Genomic DNA, 16,911 nt, shown 5'->3' on the forward strand with positions numbered 1-16,911 from the left:
TTCTGGCTTCTGAGATTCAGAATTTTTTTTTTATTGTTTTCCTCTTCCAAAAACTAGGTGCGTCTTGTGGTCTGGTGCGTCTTATAGAGCGAAAAATACGGTAGTTTTCACTCAGAGGGAAACCTTGAGCTGTTGTTGTTACAGTGTTGATAGCCGGCTGCCTATAAAAGCAGGCTGGCTGAGCTGTTTGCAGATCAGTTCAGTTCCAGCTTACTTATAAAGAACTACTTGGAGAAATCTCTGTGTCGTCTGCTATGTCCACCCACTACTTAATACTGGTGATGAGGATGGGATAGGATGGACATCAGAGCACAGCCAGATTCGGATACTCACTGAGCTGAAACACTGAGTGAAATCACTGAACAGAACCCAGTTCAGAGCTGACCGTACTGGTTAGAGCACTGTGTTCCATCCATCACCCACCACATCAGCATCGGAACCATGGCTTCACTCGTGCCCCTACTGACATTTGCCCCAGCCTCTGAATCATGGGACTCCTACCTCGCTCGGTTCGCCTGCCACCTCCAAGCAAACGAGCTGACAGGTCAGAGGAGCGTAAGCGGGGCCTATTCCTCAGCCTCTGCAGGCCTGATGTATTCGAGATGGCCTGAGTTTTGGTCGCGCCACTAACAGTCCAGGCAGCGCCGTGGGACATGGTCAGATATGGTCACTCTGCTGGTTGGCTAAGGCTTCGAGGAGGTCTATGATGGTCTTAGTTCTCCTGGACCTTTCAATAGCTTGTGAACAGGCTGCCTGGGGTGGGACTCCAGGGGCAGTGTGTTTGAATGCTTCCACTATATAAATATGAACTCAAATATTGCAAAATGCCATAGCATTCCAGCAATGAAACCTAAGCAGGCAGCGCTGCACCCCTGGAACTTCACACTGCTCAGATAAGTGGAGTCAATGTAAGAAGGCGGGGTCACGAAAAATGTATGGCAGTCCTAAGCAATCGGCACCCTAATCCATGGGGTCACGGGGCCACCCAAAACCTGACGTCATTCGATTCACTCCAAAGCAGTGCAAGACGTTGACAAAAGGTCTGCGATAGCTTTTCACAGCAAAAACCCCATGCTTTGCAACGCCCCAAAAGTGGAGCAATCAGCACCATAAGTCGGGTGTGTGTGTGTCACGAGGTTGCTGAAAACCCGACATCATCCAATTCACTCCAAAGTGGAGCTAAACACCAACGAAAGGTCTGCAGCAGTGTTTCGTGGTGAACACCCCGTGTTTTGCGGTGCCCCACAAACAGAGCACTTGGCCTGTGGCAGAGCGGGCATTGCTCTTTTTGTGGGGTGTTGCAAACCATGGGGGTTTCGCTGCAAAATGTTTGCCAAAGTTTGGCACCGGTTTGGAGTGAATCAGAGAACATTGGGTTTTTTGTGACCTTTTGACCCGCCCCACCGTTTGAGGGACTATTGTTCTGTTGGTGGGGTGCTACAAAATGCAGGGGTTTTGCTGCAAGACACTGCAAAATGTTTGCCAAAGTTTGGCACCAGTTTAGAGTGAGTTAGACAATGTTGGGTTTTTGGTGAGCTTTTGACTCCCAGCTTAGAGTGTGTATCACTCTCTTTGTGGGGCGTTGCAAACCACAGGATTTTCACTGCAAAACGTTTGCCAAAGTTTGACGCTTGTTTGGAGTGAATTGGACAATGTTGTGTTTGGGGGCATTAAGTACAAACTCAGGTTTCCTGTATCAATTACTCCATTTGTGGGGCACTGCAAAATGACTGCAAAACATTGGTACTGGTTTAGAGGGTATCCCAGATTTTGGAGTTCGTAGTTAATGTAGCTGAGCCATTGCCATGATTGAACAATTTAAATGGCACGTTTACAAGATAAGAACTGGAGTATTGCCTATTTATAATATGTGTGTTCTGTATGTGTGTGTATCCTGAGGACAACATACATGTTTACATCTCATTAATACACGAAGAGGGCATTCTGGCATAAAATGAGCTACAAAAATGGAAGTCCTGTTTATACTGAAAATACCTGCGCCAAATGAAGGAAATGGTGAAGCTGACATACAAAGCACTATGTATTGTTCCAAAAGTTGGGTGCCACCCCCACTCTCTGCAGGATTCCAGGGCTTCCCAGGACTCACCCTGGGTCTGTGTTCCTTTGGAGAATTGAGACATGGCGGAGACTAGTATTCCTCAAAATCCCATAAGCCAGAGGTTTTCAACCTTTTGGGGTCTATGGTTCCCTTGACAAACTGCATTCTTTCTGCAGCTCCCCTGTGGGGCTCAGGAGCCCAGTTATGCCACCCCTTGCCTGCAGAGCCGGCAGCCCCTCACCCTTTTTCGAACACCCTTCCTTGTGGAGTATTCCCCTGGCCTCTCCCCTCTCCTTGGGAGTCCTCTGGGCAGCTGCCACCCCTGGTCTCTGAGCTGCCCTCCTGCCCCATAGAGGTGCCTCCTCACACTGCCCCACAGGGGCCTGGGAAGAGGATGCCCCCAGCTTTAGTGGCCTGACGGAGACTGGCCAAAGGTGAACGTGAGACCAGCACCTTAGTCATCTTGGGTGGCAGCAGCGGGTACTGCCAGGCCTGCATGGCGGTAAGGCTCCCCTTTGGCACTGGGCACTCAGCTCCAGGCCGGCTTGCACACAGCAACCACAAGAAAGGCCAGCACAGCGCCTGCCTGTCTGTCCAGCCTCCCACTTGTCTGTCCATTCCCAACAGCAAGGGCTGGCGGACTGGCTGGCTGGGCTCCCTCGCCCGCTTGCTTGCTTACTCTGAGGCCGCCTCAACTCCTGGCACCAAGCACCACCTGCCCAGCCCCCGAGGCACCATTCACCTGGGGAGCTTGTAGCCAGGGCTGATGCAACCAACAGCCACACAAGCTTTTGGGAGGCAGAAGGAAGAGGGCATCCAAGGATGGAATGAAGGAAAGAGGGGCAAAGGCCATTGTTGCCATTGGCACCCCTGACCATCCTTCAAGGCACCCCAGGGTGCCACAGCACACTGGCTGAAAACCACTGCCCTAGCCCAAGTCTGCTTCTGGCCACTGTCTATAATAGGCTGCGATGGTGCCTAGAGAACAGATGCCTCTTCCTCTTACACAAGGAAGCAGCGGATGCTGTCCTCTATGCTCTGGCTATGTTTCAGATTGGCCTGTTGCAACACTCTCCACGTGGGGCTGCCCTTGAAGACTTGAAACCACACTTTGTCCCAAAGGCTGCAGCCAAATGACTGGCTTGGGTTCCATCTTGATCTCCTATAACCCGTTTTAAAACAGTGGCGCTGGTTGCCGGTTTATTTCTGGGCCCAACTCAAGGTGCACATGATGGTGTTTAGAGCCCTATACGACTCATGCTCTTGGATGCCAAGACCGGCAGATGGGGTCCTCCTGGGAGTTCCTCAGAGGCTCACGGTGGCAGAGGCCCAAAGGGTACAAGGTCTTCCCTATGGCAGCCCCTAAACTGTGGTGCTCCCTCCCAAAAGATATGGGCCTGGCCCCTTCCTTGCACAGCTTCCGGAGGATGCTGAAGACGCCCCTCTCCTCCACCCTGGCTTCCAACACTCGAGATGTCTGGTTTCAGACCCACCTTATTTCTCTTTTCATGGTTGTCAGCTGTTTTAAACTGCTTTTGATATTGTGTTTTGATGCTGTAAAATCAGGGTGGAGGGCGGGCAATGAATAAATAAGCCTGTCTCGCAATACAGCAAACTCCCCATTTACACACGTCCCGAGTCACGTGTGACCACAATGGTGCACATTGCCACAAAACTGGAAGTGGCACAAAATGGGGCAAAAATGGCCCCCGAAAGAGCATGGAAATGGCGCATAAACAGCACCTAGCAACCCCAGAGCCTTTGCACTGAATTTGCAGGCCTGTGCAGAGCTGGGGTTTGAGCAAGGAAGTTTGGCGGCAATCTAGTAACTGCTGCTGGTTTTTAAAGGGTTTCCAGAGGTTTAGAGTGTTTTCCAATGCTGTTTCCAATATATGTGTTTCCACTTATATCACATGGAATGTATGACGTTTTAAGGAGGGTTCCAGTTGCCTTTCCCCTTTCAAAGCAGAAACACGCAAGCTTTATCCAAAGAACCAATACAAAATCTTTATTAATATCCCCCCTTTTTTGTTTTTAAAAAGCTAAAAGTTAAAATTGCAATTTTTGCACTGAGGCTGCTGAGCAGGAGTGCCAGGCCCCCCAAACGCCGTGTGCTTCTTTTAAATATATATTGCAGTCTGTGCAGAAGATTGGGCAAGTTCAGTGGTCTCGACGTGCCCTGGCATTTGGGCCTCTTGGACACCTCAGCCCAGTCCTTCTCTAAGACGGCTCCTTCATTACATCTTTGGTTTCTCCTTCGCCTTCTGCAAACCCCCCCGGGCTCTGTCTTGCGACGAACGCTCAGGCTGCCTTGTCACGAAACGCATGCAGCGAAAGAGAGACTCCGAACAGCGGCTGCTCCAGAAATCGTGCAACCTGCTAAATTGGCAGAGGGGCCGAAGCACAGCAGACTTAAAGGACTTAAAACAACCAAAGGATGTGTAAAAGCCCGTGTTTTGTTTTGTTTTTAAAAAAGAAGGAAACGCACCGAAAACCTAGAGAAAAAGCCAGCGGGGTTGTAGATTCTGGAGCACAGGGTGATCTAGGCAGGAAAATGGGAGATCAAGGAGGTGGGGTGGGGGGTGTAGACTGTGATGTGGGGAAAGCTATGGGGCAGAGCAGATCCCAGGTCCTGCGCCCCAGAGGGAAGCTTGTGGGAACAGACGGGTTAATGTTGGTTCTGGGTGCCCAGGCAAAACGATTTGCAGGAGAGTCGATTTCATGTTCTGGCAGGCAGGCAAATCAGAAACATGTCAGCTGTTTTGCTCAGCCTCAGTGGAACCACCCCCTTTCCCTACAACCGCTGCAGTCCATCATGCCCCACAGAGCTGCCTGGGCCTACTTCTAATGCCCCACCAGTCAGAAGGCTCCTCTCGCACTATATTTCTCCGCAGTTTGGGGTACTGGAATGGGTCAGCCCTGATGCACAAACTTCTCTGGTCCGCATTCCTGCCTTTTCTTGTTCTTCAAATCTCCTTTCCGCAGCACCATTCCCCTTTTGGCGCATCCGTGCGACGAACCTATAAAGCAGGCTGGTTGGAGAGAGAGTGTGCAGCTTCTCCAAGGCTGCTGGGCTCGTGGATCTGAGCTGAGAGCCTACAATGCCTGCCTGCCTCTCTCTGTGGACGTTCACAGGCAGAGGAAGCTGTGAGGCATCCTTGCTCCACCCACAGTACAGAGACCGAATGACGACTGGACAGGACCGATTCACACAACCACATCTCAGGCATCCTGTTGCCCAAGACTGAAGGCTGAGACGGTTACGGCAACTGCCAGAAAGCGCCAGTGCCGGCTGACGTTCTCAATCGTTCCATCTTGCTCTCGAAGCATTTCCGGAAAACAAAACGTGGCGAGCAGGGTGCAAAAGCGCTTGGACGGCCGCTCATCCGCCTGCAGCTTCAGCCCCGGTTGGCAAAAATACATCCCCACCGGCGGGAACGTATGCCAAAGGGAGGTTCGAGGTCGCAAACGGGATTCTGGCTTTGCGGCCCGCCTGTCCATTTGGCCGAGGGGGCACTGTCTGTTTGTAGCGTGCCCTCAGATCCCGCTGGAAAGGTTGGTGGGGAAGAGAGATTTCTCCAGTGGGGCGTTGCTGCTGCTGCTGCTGCTGCTGCTGTGTGCCAGGGCCTGCTCGGGGCCCGGCATGGGTGCTGCGGGCGCCTGCTCGCCGCCGTGCAGCCGCAGGTGCTGCTTGAGCGACTGTTTGTAGCGGAAGCGCTTCCCACAGTGGAGGCAGGCGTAGGGGTTCTCGCCCGTGTGCATGCGCTGGTGCTCCAGCAGGTACTTCCGGCGGGCGAAGGTCCTAAGGCACTCGGTGCAGCGGTGGCGCCTCTCACCGTTGGCGTGGCTGGCCTGGTGGCTGATGAAGGCCTGGGCGTGGGGGAAGCTCTGGCCGCACTCGCGGCAGGCGTGCGGCTTGGCGCCGGCCTGGTGGACGCTGCTCTGGTGCTTGACCAGGTGGTGGGCGCGGACAAAGCGCTTGTCGCACTGCCCGCAGCGGTAGGGGCGCTCGCCCGTGTGGATGCGGTAGTGGTTGGTCAGCTTGGACTTCTCGGCAAAGCGCTTCTCGCACTCGGGGCACTGGTAGGGCTTCTCGCCCGTGTGCGTGCGGGTGTGGTCGTCGAGGTGCTGTTTGCGGATGAAGGTCTTGGTGCACTGCGGGCAGTGGAAGGGCCGGGGCCGCTCGCGGTGTGTCTTCAGGTGCACTGCCAGGCTAGACTTGCGGTTGAAGGCCTTGGGGCACTCCGAGCACTGGTGCGGCCGATCGGCGTGGACCGCTTGATGCCGGGTCAGCTGGCCCTGGTGGCTGAAGCCGCAGCCGCACTCGGCGCAGACGAAGGCACTCTCGCTCTTGCCCACCGTGTGCGTCCGCTGGTGGATCAGGAGGCTGGTCTTCAGACGGAAGCTTTTGGGGCACAGCGAACAGGTGTGGAGTCTCTCCGCCGCCTGGGATAAGGCCTGGTCCCCCAAGCTGCTTTTGTAGTCTGCGCAGGAACCGTCGGGCTCCGAGATCTGCTGTGGGCCGGGCTCAGCAGTCGCGCTTTCGCTGTACTCCTCACCCCCCGCGTGGGCACCCTGGGGCAAGGGGAAGTGCTGCTCATAGGCCAGGCCGTCACGGCACTTGCCGCAGGGGAAGGGGTCTCCCTTGGGGCTGGCATCCGGAGGGGCTGCCACCTCCGGCCCTTCACAGCAGCCCCCCGGCCTTGGGGGGCACTCCTCTTCGGGCCTCTGTGCAGGAGGGGCCGGTTTCTCCCCCTGAGGACAGCCCTGCCTCTCACAGCCTCCGTCCGGCTTGGGGGCCTGGAAGACGTCTTCGCTGGCCATCCCAGGCAGCAGCACCCCCTGGGTGGGCAGAGGGAGCTTTGGAGCCGCCCTCAGATTACGCTCTTCACGCTTGATCATAGCGCTGTCATCTGGGGGAGGCAGAAAAGGGAACAGGCAAGGATTAAGGACCTAAAGGGGAGCCTGCAGGGTCAGGTCAGTGGCCCATCTATTCCGGCATCCTGTTCTCACAGTGCCCATCCGAAGGGAAAACCGCAAGCAGGATTCGCACACAAAACCAACCATCTCCCCTCCTGAGGTTTCCAGCAACTGCGGAGGACGACAGAAGCTAAGCACAGTCATTGTGGCAAGTAGCCCTGGAGAGCCCTCTTCTCCTCCACGAATCTGTTTAATCCATTTTTAAAGCCCTCCAAGTTGGTGGCTATCAATGTCTCCTGTGGGAGAGAGTTCCAGAGACTGACTATGCGCTAAACAGCCTCGGTCCTGTATACCTGAAAGAGCGTCTCCACCCCCATCGTTCAGCCCAGACACTGAGGTCCACCGCCGAGGGCCTTCTGGCGGCTCCCTCCCTGTGAGAAGTGAGGTTACAGGAAACCAGGCAGAGGGCCTTCTCGGTGGTGGCACCCGCCCTGTGGAACACCCTCCCTTCAGATGTGAAGGAAATAAGCAGCTATCTTCTATTTAAAAGACATCTGAAGGCAGCCCTGCTCAGGGAAGTTTTTAATTTTTAATGCTGTACTGTTTTTAACACTTGATTGGGAGCCGCCCAGAGTGGCTGGGGAAACCCAGCCAGATGGGTGGGGTACAAATACATTATTATTATTATTATTATTATTATTATTATTATTATTATTATTAAATATCAGAAATATTTTGGAGGGAGCTCAAGAGGTTTTAGTGAACACCCCGTCTGCTTAACAATAATAGTTTTTTTGGGGGGGAGGAGGGCTATAACTGAGTGGTTATGCCCAGGTTTTCATGAAAAAGGTCTCTGCAGCATCGCCAGTTAAAATACCTCTTTAGGGAAGTTTGTAAAGTTTATTGTGTATTTAATATTCTGTTGGGAGCTGTCCAGAGCGGCTCGGTAAACCGAGTCAGATGAGCGGTATACAAATAATAAAATAATTGTTGTTGTTATTATTATTACCCTGTGGTGGGAATTCTAGGCAGCCTGCGTGTGAAGAGATGCAAAAAGAGAGTGCATAAAAGGAGATTGTGTGAAGAATCTGACTGTGTTAGGAATGTTTGTGCAGGAAAAACTCAGCCTTGAACTGGCTCAGTAAGAGTTAGACACCTTGTTCCTGCTGAACTGGGCGCCCAGAATTTGACAACGCAGGCCTGCTTTTCCTCTGGGAATGTGATTTAATTTCTATGCGCATGTTAAGCTAAGGCGAGTGACGGCCTCTATAGAAGCATGTGAAATTCACAGGCATGTGGACTCCACTTTTCTGGGTGCCCCAGAGGCTGCCACTGTGGCCCCGTGATGTTTCCTTAAATGGCACGATTGGTGTGGTTAATTGAAGAAGATCCACAACATCCTTGCCTGCCTGGAGAATCGAGAGCCCGGAAGCCCGGTCCGTTCACATTTCCTGCTAAGCCTTGGCACAGCACGGCAAGCAGGAGCTGGAATGAGCCTGAGCAAAGCCTTGGGCTGGCAGTTCCCCTCCCTCCTCCTTTTCCCCACGTGACTGGGAAGAAGGACTTTGCCAGCTTGTCCTTTCGGTTTCACAGAATATTTGCTGTGACGTGGGAAGCAGGCGGGGTTAAACCCTGGTCTGTTTCAAAACAAGCCAAGGTCAAGCCCTGGTGATGTCACCCTGGCTTTCGAAACTAACTACAGTTTGTTTTAAGCCCCTTTGACAACATGACAAAGCCACGCGGAAGTGAAACTCAGTGCAAAGTCTTGCTCCCAGCCCAGAGGAAGAGGGGAGGGGAAGGCTGAGCCGCTGGAAGTTGCAGCCAAAACATCCGGAGGGTGTCAGGTTGGTTGGCAACAGCTGATCTAAAGCAGCACCGGAATTCCTCTGATTAAGGAAGCGGCTACAATCCAGTTAATATGGAAAGAGGCGCAGACATAATTTAGATATTACGTAAACAAGGAGGAGGGATATTTTTTTAAAAAAATTTGAAACAGGAGGACAACCTGGAAGCCAGATCCCTGCCTTTAAGGGCACAGAATCACAGATATAGTGGTACCTCGGTTTACAGACACTTCAGGTTACAGACGCTTCAGGTTACAGACTCTGCTAACCCAGAAATAGTACCTCGGGTTAAGAACTTTGCTTCAGGATTAGAACAGAAATCGCATGGTGGCGGCGGCGCAGCAGCAGGAGGCCCCATTAGCTAAAGTGGTACCTCAAGTTAAGAACAGTTTCAGGTTAAGAACGGACCTCCAGAACGAATTAAGTTCTTAACCCGAGGTACCACTGTACCTAGAATTGTAGAGCTGGAAGTCACCCCAAGGGCAATGTAAGAATCACATCTAATGCCAGGCACACTCACCATAGCCGAGAACTGGGGGGATCTCTCGCTCCAGGTCCCATCTCCCTCTCCCGGGAAGCTCTTCCTGCTTAATCCAGGTCAAGAGGTCCTCCTTGGAAGGCAAGGGATCCGCTTCTGGCAACGAGAGCAACAGGCGCATTGCAACGGATGCAGAACACTTGCAAGTTTCAGAGAAAAGCAGCAACGCTGGCGGAAAACTGACCGAGATGCTGGCTAGATTATGCACGGGCTTTGTTTTCCTTTGAAGGCCCAGATCGGATTTCGGCACCCGGCCACAGAAGATGTGCACCTCCTTTCCTCACCCCTGAATATGTCCGCCAGGCCTCTCACTTCTGGGATTAGGCTCCAAGGATTTAACTTTTGGGAATGTACCTTCTGAGCAAGTGTGAGCCCCAGCAGACCTGCATGTGGCCCAGCAGCACTTTAGCCCTACACTCACTGTTTGCATATTTTATTCCTGTTCAGTTTGTTCCCCCCCACACCTTTCTGTGCTGTCCGCAAGTGACAGGGCAGGACAGATGCTTTAGCCACGATGGCAAATCTTTATTACCCACCTTCCAACTTCGACTTACCTGCTCTGGGCTCTGCAGGGAAGCCCTTGCCCCCCACAAATTCGTGATCCGTGGCACGGGGAGGCTCCGCTTGTCCCATCGGTGGGAGGATGTCAGCTTTGGAAATGGCAGAGTCTGTTTGGGGAAGCAGATCAGAAGGCAGGTGCTGAAAGTCACTGTCACTGAAGGGAAATCTGACGAACAACAAACCCGGCAGTTCCATTCCTTTTTCCAAGGAATGCCAGCCTCTTGTCCAAAGAACTGGTCTTGCATATGATCTGGGCAGCACAAACAGTAATTGCAATTCAGTGGAGAACAACCCAAAATCCTAACATTAGGCGTTTGGTAACACTCACTCTGCAATGGAGCCATCACGGAGAATTTGAGATTTTGACAAGGACTAGAACCTCCAGGCACTTTTCATTGAATCTGGCGTTCTTTTACGACACATGCAGCAGAACCATCATTTTCAAGGCAACCCCCGTTACAAGCCTAGCAAATCTGGAACTCTATTTGATGCTCTGATAACGTTGATAGACTTTACTTGGACCTGGGTTATTTTAACCCATGCGAAGCTCTGCGCATGCTACGTGCCTATTTTGTAGTTAATAATAATAATAATTATTATTTTATTATTTACGCCCCAGCCACCCTGGGTGGCTCCCAGCAGAAGAGTAAAAACACGATAAAACATCAAACATAAAAAACTTCCCTAAACGGGGCTTTATTTTTCATCTCTTAATCTTCATCCAAAGCCACGACTTGTTCTCTCTGTTTTGTGAATGTTAGGAAATGAAACTAAATAAAGAACTTTACAAATAAAAAGAAAAGAGAAAGAAATGCCAGCCACTTACCCAGGGAGATCAGTGGTTCGTATGTCCCCTTGGTGATATTCCGGTAGAGTTCCTTCTGCCAGTCTTCCAAACTGGCCCACTCCTGGGGGGCGAAGCTTGCTGCGTCGTCATCAAAGGTCACGGGAACCTAAAATCAGAGCCGCCCGTGACTCACAAATGCTGACCAAGGCTTCCATCACGGCTGCCATCGTAAGAAGATGAAAAGAGCCCTGCTGGATGAGGCCACTGGTCCACACACTCCAGCATCCTGTTCTCACACAGGTAGTCCATAAGCAGGATCCGTGCAGGAGAGCCCACTCCCCTCCTGTGGTTTCCAGATACTGGTATGCAGAGGCACTGCTGCCCCAGCAGTGAAGGCAGAACACCTGGAATACCTGAAAGATCGCCTCCTTCCCTACAGACCCTCTTGGGTGCCAAATCTGCAGGGTATGTGTGTGTGTGCTCTCTTTGGGGTGGCCCAGGAGAACAGAGAGGGCCTTCTCTGTAGCAGCCCCTAAGTTGTGGAACTCCCTCCCCAGAGGTACATCTGGTACCTTCATAGTATAGCTTTCGGTGGATGCTCGAGACGCACCCCTTGACCCTAGCCTCTGACCCTGTTTTCAAGACCCACCTTGCTTTTGCAATTCTTCTTACACCGTGTTTAATATTTTGTTCCAATATTAATGATGCTTTTAAATGGTTGTGACCTGTCCTGGGACTTTGGGGCGAAGGGCGGGTAATAAATTCTAACAATAGCAATAATAATAGTAATTGCAACACGGACATCAGGCTGGCGCTTTTGCTGTATGTTTTTCGGCGCCTCTAGAAACATTTCTGCTTAGACCATCCTACCCGGATGGGAGTCCCAACCTGTTTTTAGTCTGTTGGTATTTCAACTCGTCAAACGCTGTAAATTGTTGTCGTTAATTTTTCTTAGTGATAGTTTTGTTGTTTTGCCTTTTTTGTAAATTGCTTGGGGGTTGCCTGTTTGTTTGTTTTTAACTATCAAGCGGTATATAAACTTTATGACATGGAAAACAGAGCAACATAGCACCTCCATGTATAGGTCCATCAGCACACAGCCAGCCCAAAGGGGTCCATCAGGTTCCTAGACCTGTTCTGTTCACCACACTCATTCTGCAGAGGCAGGCTACAATAACTGGTCGCTGTTTAAATATTTTTAGCTGCCTCTTCCAGTCCGACGCTAACCGGAAGGAGAGCTATCCAGCGGACAAATAAGACCCATGTGGCACTTCAAAAACTAAGGCTTTTGTTGGTTAATCTGGTGGTTAAAGTGATTATTGTCTGTGATGCACTTATAATGAATAAAAATTCCTGGACGGGCCTCCCTCCCTCTCCTGGGCCTGCTGTTTGGGGCATGGTGGGGTTGAGAGTGGCTCTCTTTGCTGGCAAGTCTTTTGCGAGTAGAAACCTGAGCTCCTGGGGCAATGGCACACATGCCAGGGACCAAAGATTCCTGCATTGTACTAGATGACCCTTGTGGTCCCTTACAACTCTACCTCTCTAGGATTCTTTGATTCATAGGTGTGTTGTTCTATAATAATAACAACAATTTATTATTTATACCCCGCCCATCTGGCTGGGTTTCCCCAGCCACTCTGGGAGGCTCCCAACAGAATATTCATAATAAAAAAGTGACAAAATCAAACATTAAAAACTTCCCTAAGCAGGGTTGCCTTCAGATGTCTTCTACAAATCAGATAGTTATTTATTTCCTTGACATTGTGACCGGAGGGCGTTCCACAGGGCGGGTGCCACTACCGAGAAGGCCCTCTGCCTGGTTCCCTGTAACTTGGCTTCTCGCAGCGAGGGAACCACCAGAAGGCCCTCAGTGCTGGACCTCTGTGTCTGGGCTGAGCAATGTGGGTGGAGACGCTCCTTCAGGTCTACTGGGCCGTTTAGGGCTTTCAAGGTCAGCACCAACACTTTGAATTGTGCTTGGAAACGTACTGGGAGCCAATGGAGGTCTTTCAAGACCGGTGTTATGTGGTCTCGGCAGCCGCTCCCAGTCACCAGCCTAGCTGCCACATTCTGCATTAGTTGCAGTTTCCGAGTCACCTTCAAAGGCAGCTCCATGTAGAGTGCATTGCAGTAGTCCAAGCGAGAGATAACCAGAGCATGCACCACTCTGGGGAGACAGTCTGCGGGCAGGGAGGGCCTCATCCCGTGTACCAGATAGAGCTGGTGGACAGCTTCCCTGGACACAGAATTGACCTGCGCCTCCATGGACAGCTGTGAGTTCAAAATGACTCCCAGGCTGCGCACCTGCTCCTTCGGGGGCACAGTTGCCCCATTCAGGACCAGGGAGTCTCCACACTTGCCCACCCCGTCCCCAATAAACAGTACTATCCCCTTGGTCATCTTGGTGGCCATTTTCTGAACCTACCTGGTAAGTTCATTTCTTTCATATTTCTTTCTTACCTTGGGGATTTCTCCCTTTGGTCCCAAGGGGAGCCTCAGGATCCAGAAGTTTCGATTCTTGAGCAGGTTCTCCATGTTCTCCAGCCTCCTCTGGAGCAAGCCGTACTCCTGGATGAGGGTCCCCAGGGCGGCCACGTGGTTGCTGAACTCCAGCTCGGTCTTCTCGCACTCGAAGATCTTCTTCTCAGCTGTGGCCGTCCGGCCTTCCAGGTTGAGGAGCCGCGTGGCATAGGAGTCCACCTTCCTCTCCACGGCTTGGATGGCAGCCACGACGGTCCAGAGCGAGATCTCGGCCGTCGGGTAGATCTCCCTCTCGGCGGCTTGGTCAAAGAGGGCTGGCGGCTGGAAGGAGGCCAGGTGTTGCGGCTCCACCTCCCATTCCCAAGCCTGCGGGCAAGAAGGGGGTCAGACCAGAGCAAGGGTGCTCGCGAAGGAGTGGGGGGCAGCTGGAAAAAGAGAGGCGAGAGGGAGGGAAAAGGAAGAAGGAAGCGGAAAGACAGAGTGTCAGGAGGAAGGGGGAGACCAGACCCTGGAGACACAGAGGCAAGACGAGGCAGAGGGGGGCTTTCCATGGCGCCAGAATCACCGTGACATCCGCTTGGCACGGAGAACTGGCGTCACAATGGCAACGTTTTGTCAGCATTTGCAAAAACTTGATCTGTGGAACTCCCTGCCTCTAGTCGCCAGTCAGGCACCTTTACTGTAGTCTTTTTGGGCGCCTGCTAAGAACGATTTTCTTTTGGCATTAAGAAAGTGGAAGCCAGCTTTAATCTATTGTCATTTTAACTTTTTGTATATCTTAGATTATTGTTAATTTTTCTCCGCAACATAATAATATTGCTTCTGAAGTTAATGTCCTGTTTGGCCAGAGTACCTGCGCCGTGCTCTATATACTCTCTATGTCTAAGGATCTTTTATTTATTTATTTATTTTTTAAAAAAGGTAAAGGACCCCTAACAGCTAAGTCCAGTCACAGACAACTCTGGGGTTGCGGTGCTCATCTCGCTTTATTGGCCGAGGGAGCCGGCGTACAGCTTCCAGGTCATGTGGCCAGCATGACTAAGCCGCTTCTGACGAACCAGAGCAGGGCACGGAAACACCGTTTACCTTTCCGCCACAGTGATACCTATTTATCTACTTGCACTTCGAAGTGCTTTTGAACTGCTAGGTTGGCAGGAGCAGGGACCAAGCAACAGGAGCTCACCCCGTCACGGGGATTCGAACCGCCGACCTTCTGATCGGCAAGCCCAATTTATGGTAATTTAATAGTTTATCAGTTGAGCATTGGCCAAAAGAGGGACCAAGTTTTTCACATGAGCAAGCAGACTAGATTCAGGGCTGCATATTCTCTGGGGAGATGAGAGAGCCAGTGGTGGAGTAGTGGAGAGAGTGTCTGACTAGGATCTGGGTTCAAATCCCCCCACTTTGGTTGTGTACCTCACCGGATGTGACCTCGGAGGCCAGTCACCGCCTCTCCACCTAACCTGCCTCACAGTGTTGTCATGAAGAGAAACACTGTTTTTTGGGGGAGGGGGGATATGCCCACCACAGGAGAGGCAGTGTGGTGCAATGGCTAGGGAAGACCCGGGTTCAAATCCTCCCCTGCTTTGGCCGTGCAGCTCGCTGAGTGTGACCTTAGGAGCCATTTGCTGCCTCTCTTGGCCAGACCTACCTCGCAGGGCTGTTGTGGGGATAAAAAGTGGGGAGAACCACGGCCACCTCCATGAGCTCTGTGTGTTTGTGTAGGGAAGAGAAAAAGGTGGGAGATCAGTGCAAAAGAGTGAATAAAAATAGGTAAGTCCTGGGGTTTCTCTCAAACCTCAGCCCCCCCTGCACCCCAAAATACATGATCAGCCAAGAAGGGGGGAGAAGGTGGTTCCTTGCCTCCCTTTCACCCCTCCCCACCTCAGAACACCAACCAGCCCCCCTCCTTGCATGAAGCCAATTCCTAGGGGGTTTAGCTCTTTGCCCACCCCAATAAAATATTTGAGGGGACCAGCCCCCCCCAAAAGTTGATGGCCATTGCCATTCAAATGGTGTGTGTGTGTGAGATCGATTATGCGGGGCGGGGCTTGCTTGGACCCCCAATATTTTATTCCAGTTGGCACCTGTGGACCCCCCCAAAAGGATGCAGTGAGGGGGGGGCAGCCCCCCAAACCAATCTGGGCTCCAGTGCCTCCCCCAAAACACAGCTGGGGAAATCTTTTGCAGGTCCTCCTCCCCTCCCCCCCACTTTTAAATGGGGACCAGCCGGGGGGGTGTCATTTAAAGGCCCCTCCCCTTCTTCCCAGCCGGGCAGCGCAGGGTTAACCCCTCTCACCTGGGCAGGAGTCCACTCAGCCATGGCCGGCGCCCGCTAGGTGAAGCCACTGCGCATGCGCGCCCCCTCCGCAGCCAACGGGTCCCCGAAGCGAGAAGGTCCTTCTCTCTCGCCGGTCCTCCTTCGCGCGGAGTACGCATGCGCGCGGGCGCAGGCCGAGTTCTCCGCTTCCAGGGCGCACGGCAGCGCCGCCCAGAGGCTGGAGGAGCGCCTGGCTCGAAATGCCGCAGCGCAGAAGCCGGAATCCTGGAAAAGGGCTACCCAAGGGTCATCCAGTCCAACCCGCCGCAATGCAGGAATCTCAGCCAAAGCAAAGGCCTTCGAGGCATTGCATTGAAACCCCCCTTTCCCCCCTCTAAGGAGCACAAGGTAGCAGACGTGGTCCTCCCCCGTCCTCAAATAACCCCCCATCACCACAACAACCCTGTGAGGCAGGTCAGGTAGAGCGCCTGGGCCTGTAAATCGGAGTAGAATTGGAAGGGAAGGCAAAGGGTACATGCATGGAATCAGAGACTCATAGAATTGTAGAATGGAAGGAACCCTGAGGGTCATCTAGTCCAACCCGCTTCAGTGCAGGAATCTCAACTAAAGCAGCGGTGGCCAACTCCCAAGAGACTGCGATCTACTCACAGAGTTAAAAACTGGCAGTGATCTACCCCCTTTTTTGGGGTTCAGGTCAAAGTTGAGCTTTTTCAGGGTGGAGGAAAAATGCAAAAATGTTGAGCTTTTTTAAGGGGAGCCACAGTTGTTCAGCTTCTTTGGGGGGAGCCAATGATCTACCAGTGATCTACTATTGCAGATGTCCAGTGATCTACCAGTCGATCACGATCTACCTGTTGGCCATGCCTGAGCTCAAGCATCCCTGACAGATGGCCATCCAGCCTCTGCTTAGAAACCACCAAGCGAGGAGATTCCACAGTCGCCACAAGATGACCCAGGGTCTGGAAACTAAGCCTGATGAGGAACAGTTGAAGGAGCCCTGGGAAAGAGGCGCCTGAGAGGAGATATGAGAGCAGTCTTCCAATATCTCAAGGGCTGTGACATGGAGGAAGGAGCAAGCTTGCTTCCTTCTGCTCTGGAGGGTAGGATTCGAACCCATGACAAGGAGATTCTGGCTAAACATCAGGAAGAAGTTTCTGAGCTGATTGACAGCGGTGGAAGAGACTCCCTCAGAAAATGGTGGAGTCCCCTTCCTCTTTAAGCAGAGGCTGGACAGCCACCTACCCTGGATGCTTCCACTGCCATTTCTGCATCGCGGGGGGTTGAGCTAGATGCCCTTTGAGGGGCCCTTCCAACTCTTACAGCTCAACGATTCTGCGATTCCTCAGAAGTTTTGAAACAAAGAGTTTGGATGACCATCTTTTCAGGGATGTGCTGGTTGTGATTCCTGCATTGTGGAAGCGGGTTGGACTAGATGACCCA

General features: G+C 52.2%; 1 protein-coding gene across 2 annotated transcripts; it reads right to left on the minus strand.

Moving 5' to 3' along the window:
* Positions 1–4,040: 4,040 nt before the first annotated feature.
* LOC310746021 (zinc finger protein 212-like) lies at positions 4,041–15,634 on the minus strand. 2 transcript variants are annotated; one of them, XM_083579591.1, is made up of 6 exons: positions 15,490–15,634; positions 13,170–13,556; positions 10,749–10,875; positions 9,916–10,029; positions 9,344–9,457; positions 4,041–6,972 (listed from the first exon to the last, which is right to left on the minus strand). In XM_083579591.1, exons 1-6 carry the CDS (start codon positions 15,511–15,513, stop codon positions 5,597–5,599), a joined length of 2,142 nt encoding a protein of 713 aa, XP_083435717.1. In that variant the 5' UTR covers positions 15,514–15,634; the 3' UTR covers positions 4,041–5,596. The 2 variants fall into 2 exon arrangements, with proteins under 2 accessions (XP_083435717.1, XP_083435718.1); XM_083579592.1 differs by having other exon boundaries at positions 13,170–13,615; positions 15,490–15,589.
* Positions 15,635–16,911: the final 1,277 nt, after the last annotated feature.

The sequence above is a fragment of the Podarcis filfolensis genome, assembly GCF_964270895.1.
Source record: "Podarcis filfolensis genome assembly, chromosome: 12".
Classification (NCBI taxonomy): Eukaryota; Metazoa; Chordata; class Lepidosauria; order Squamata; family Lacertidae; genus Podarcis; species Podarcis filfolensis.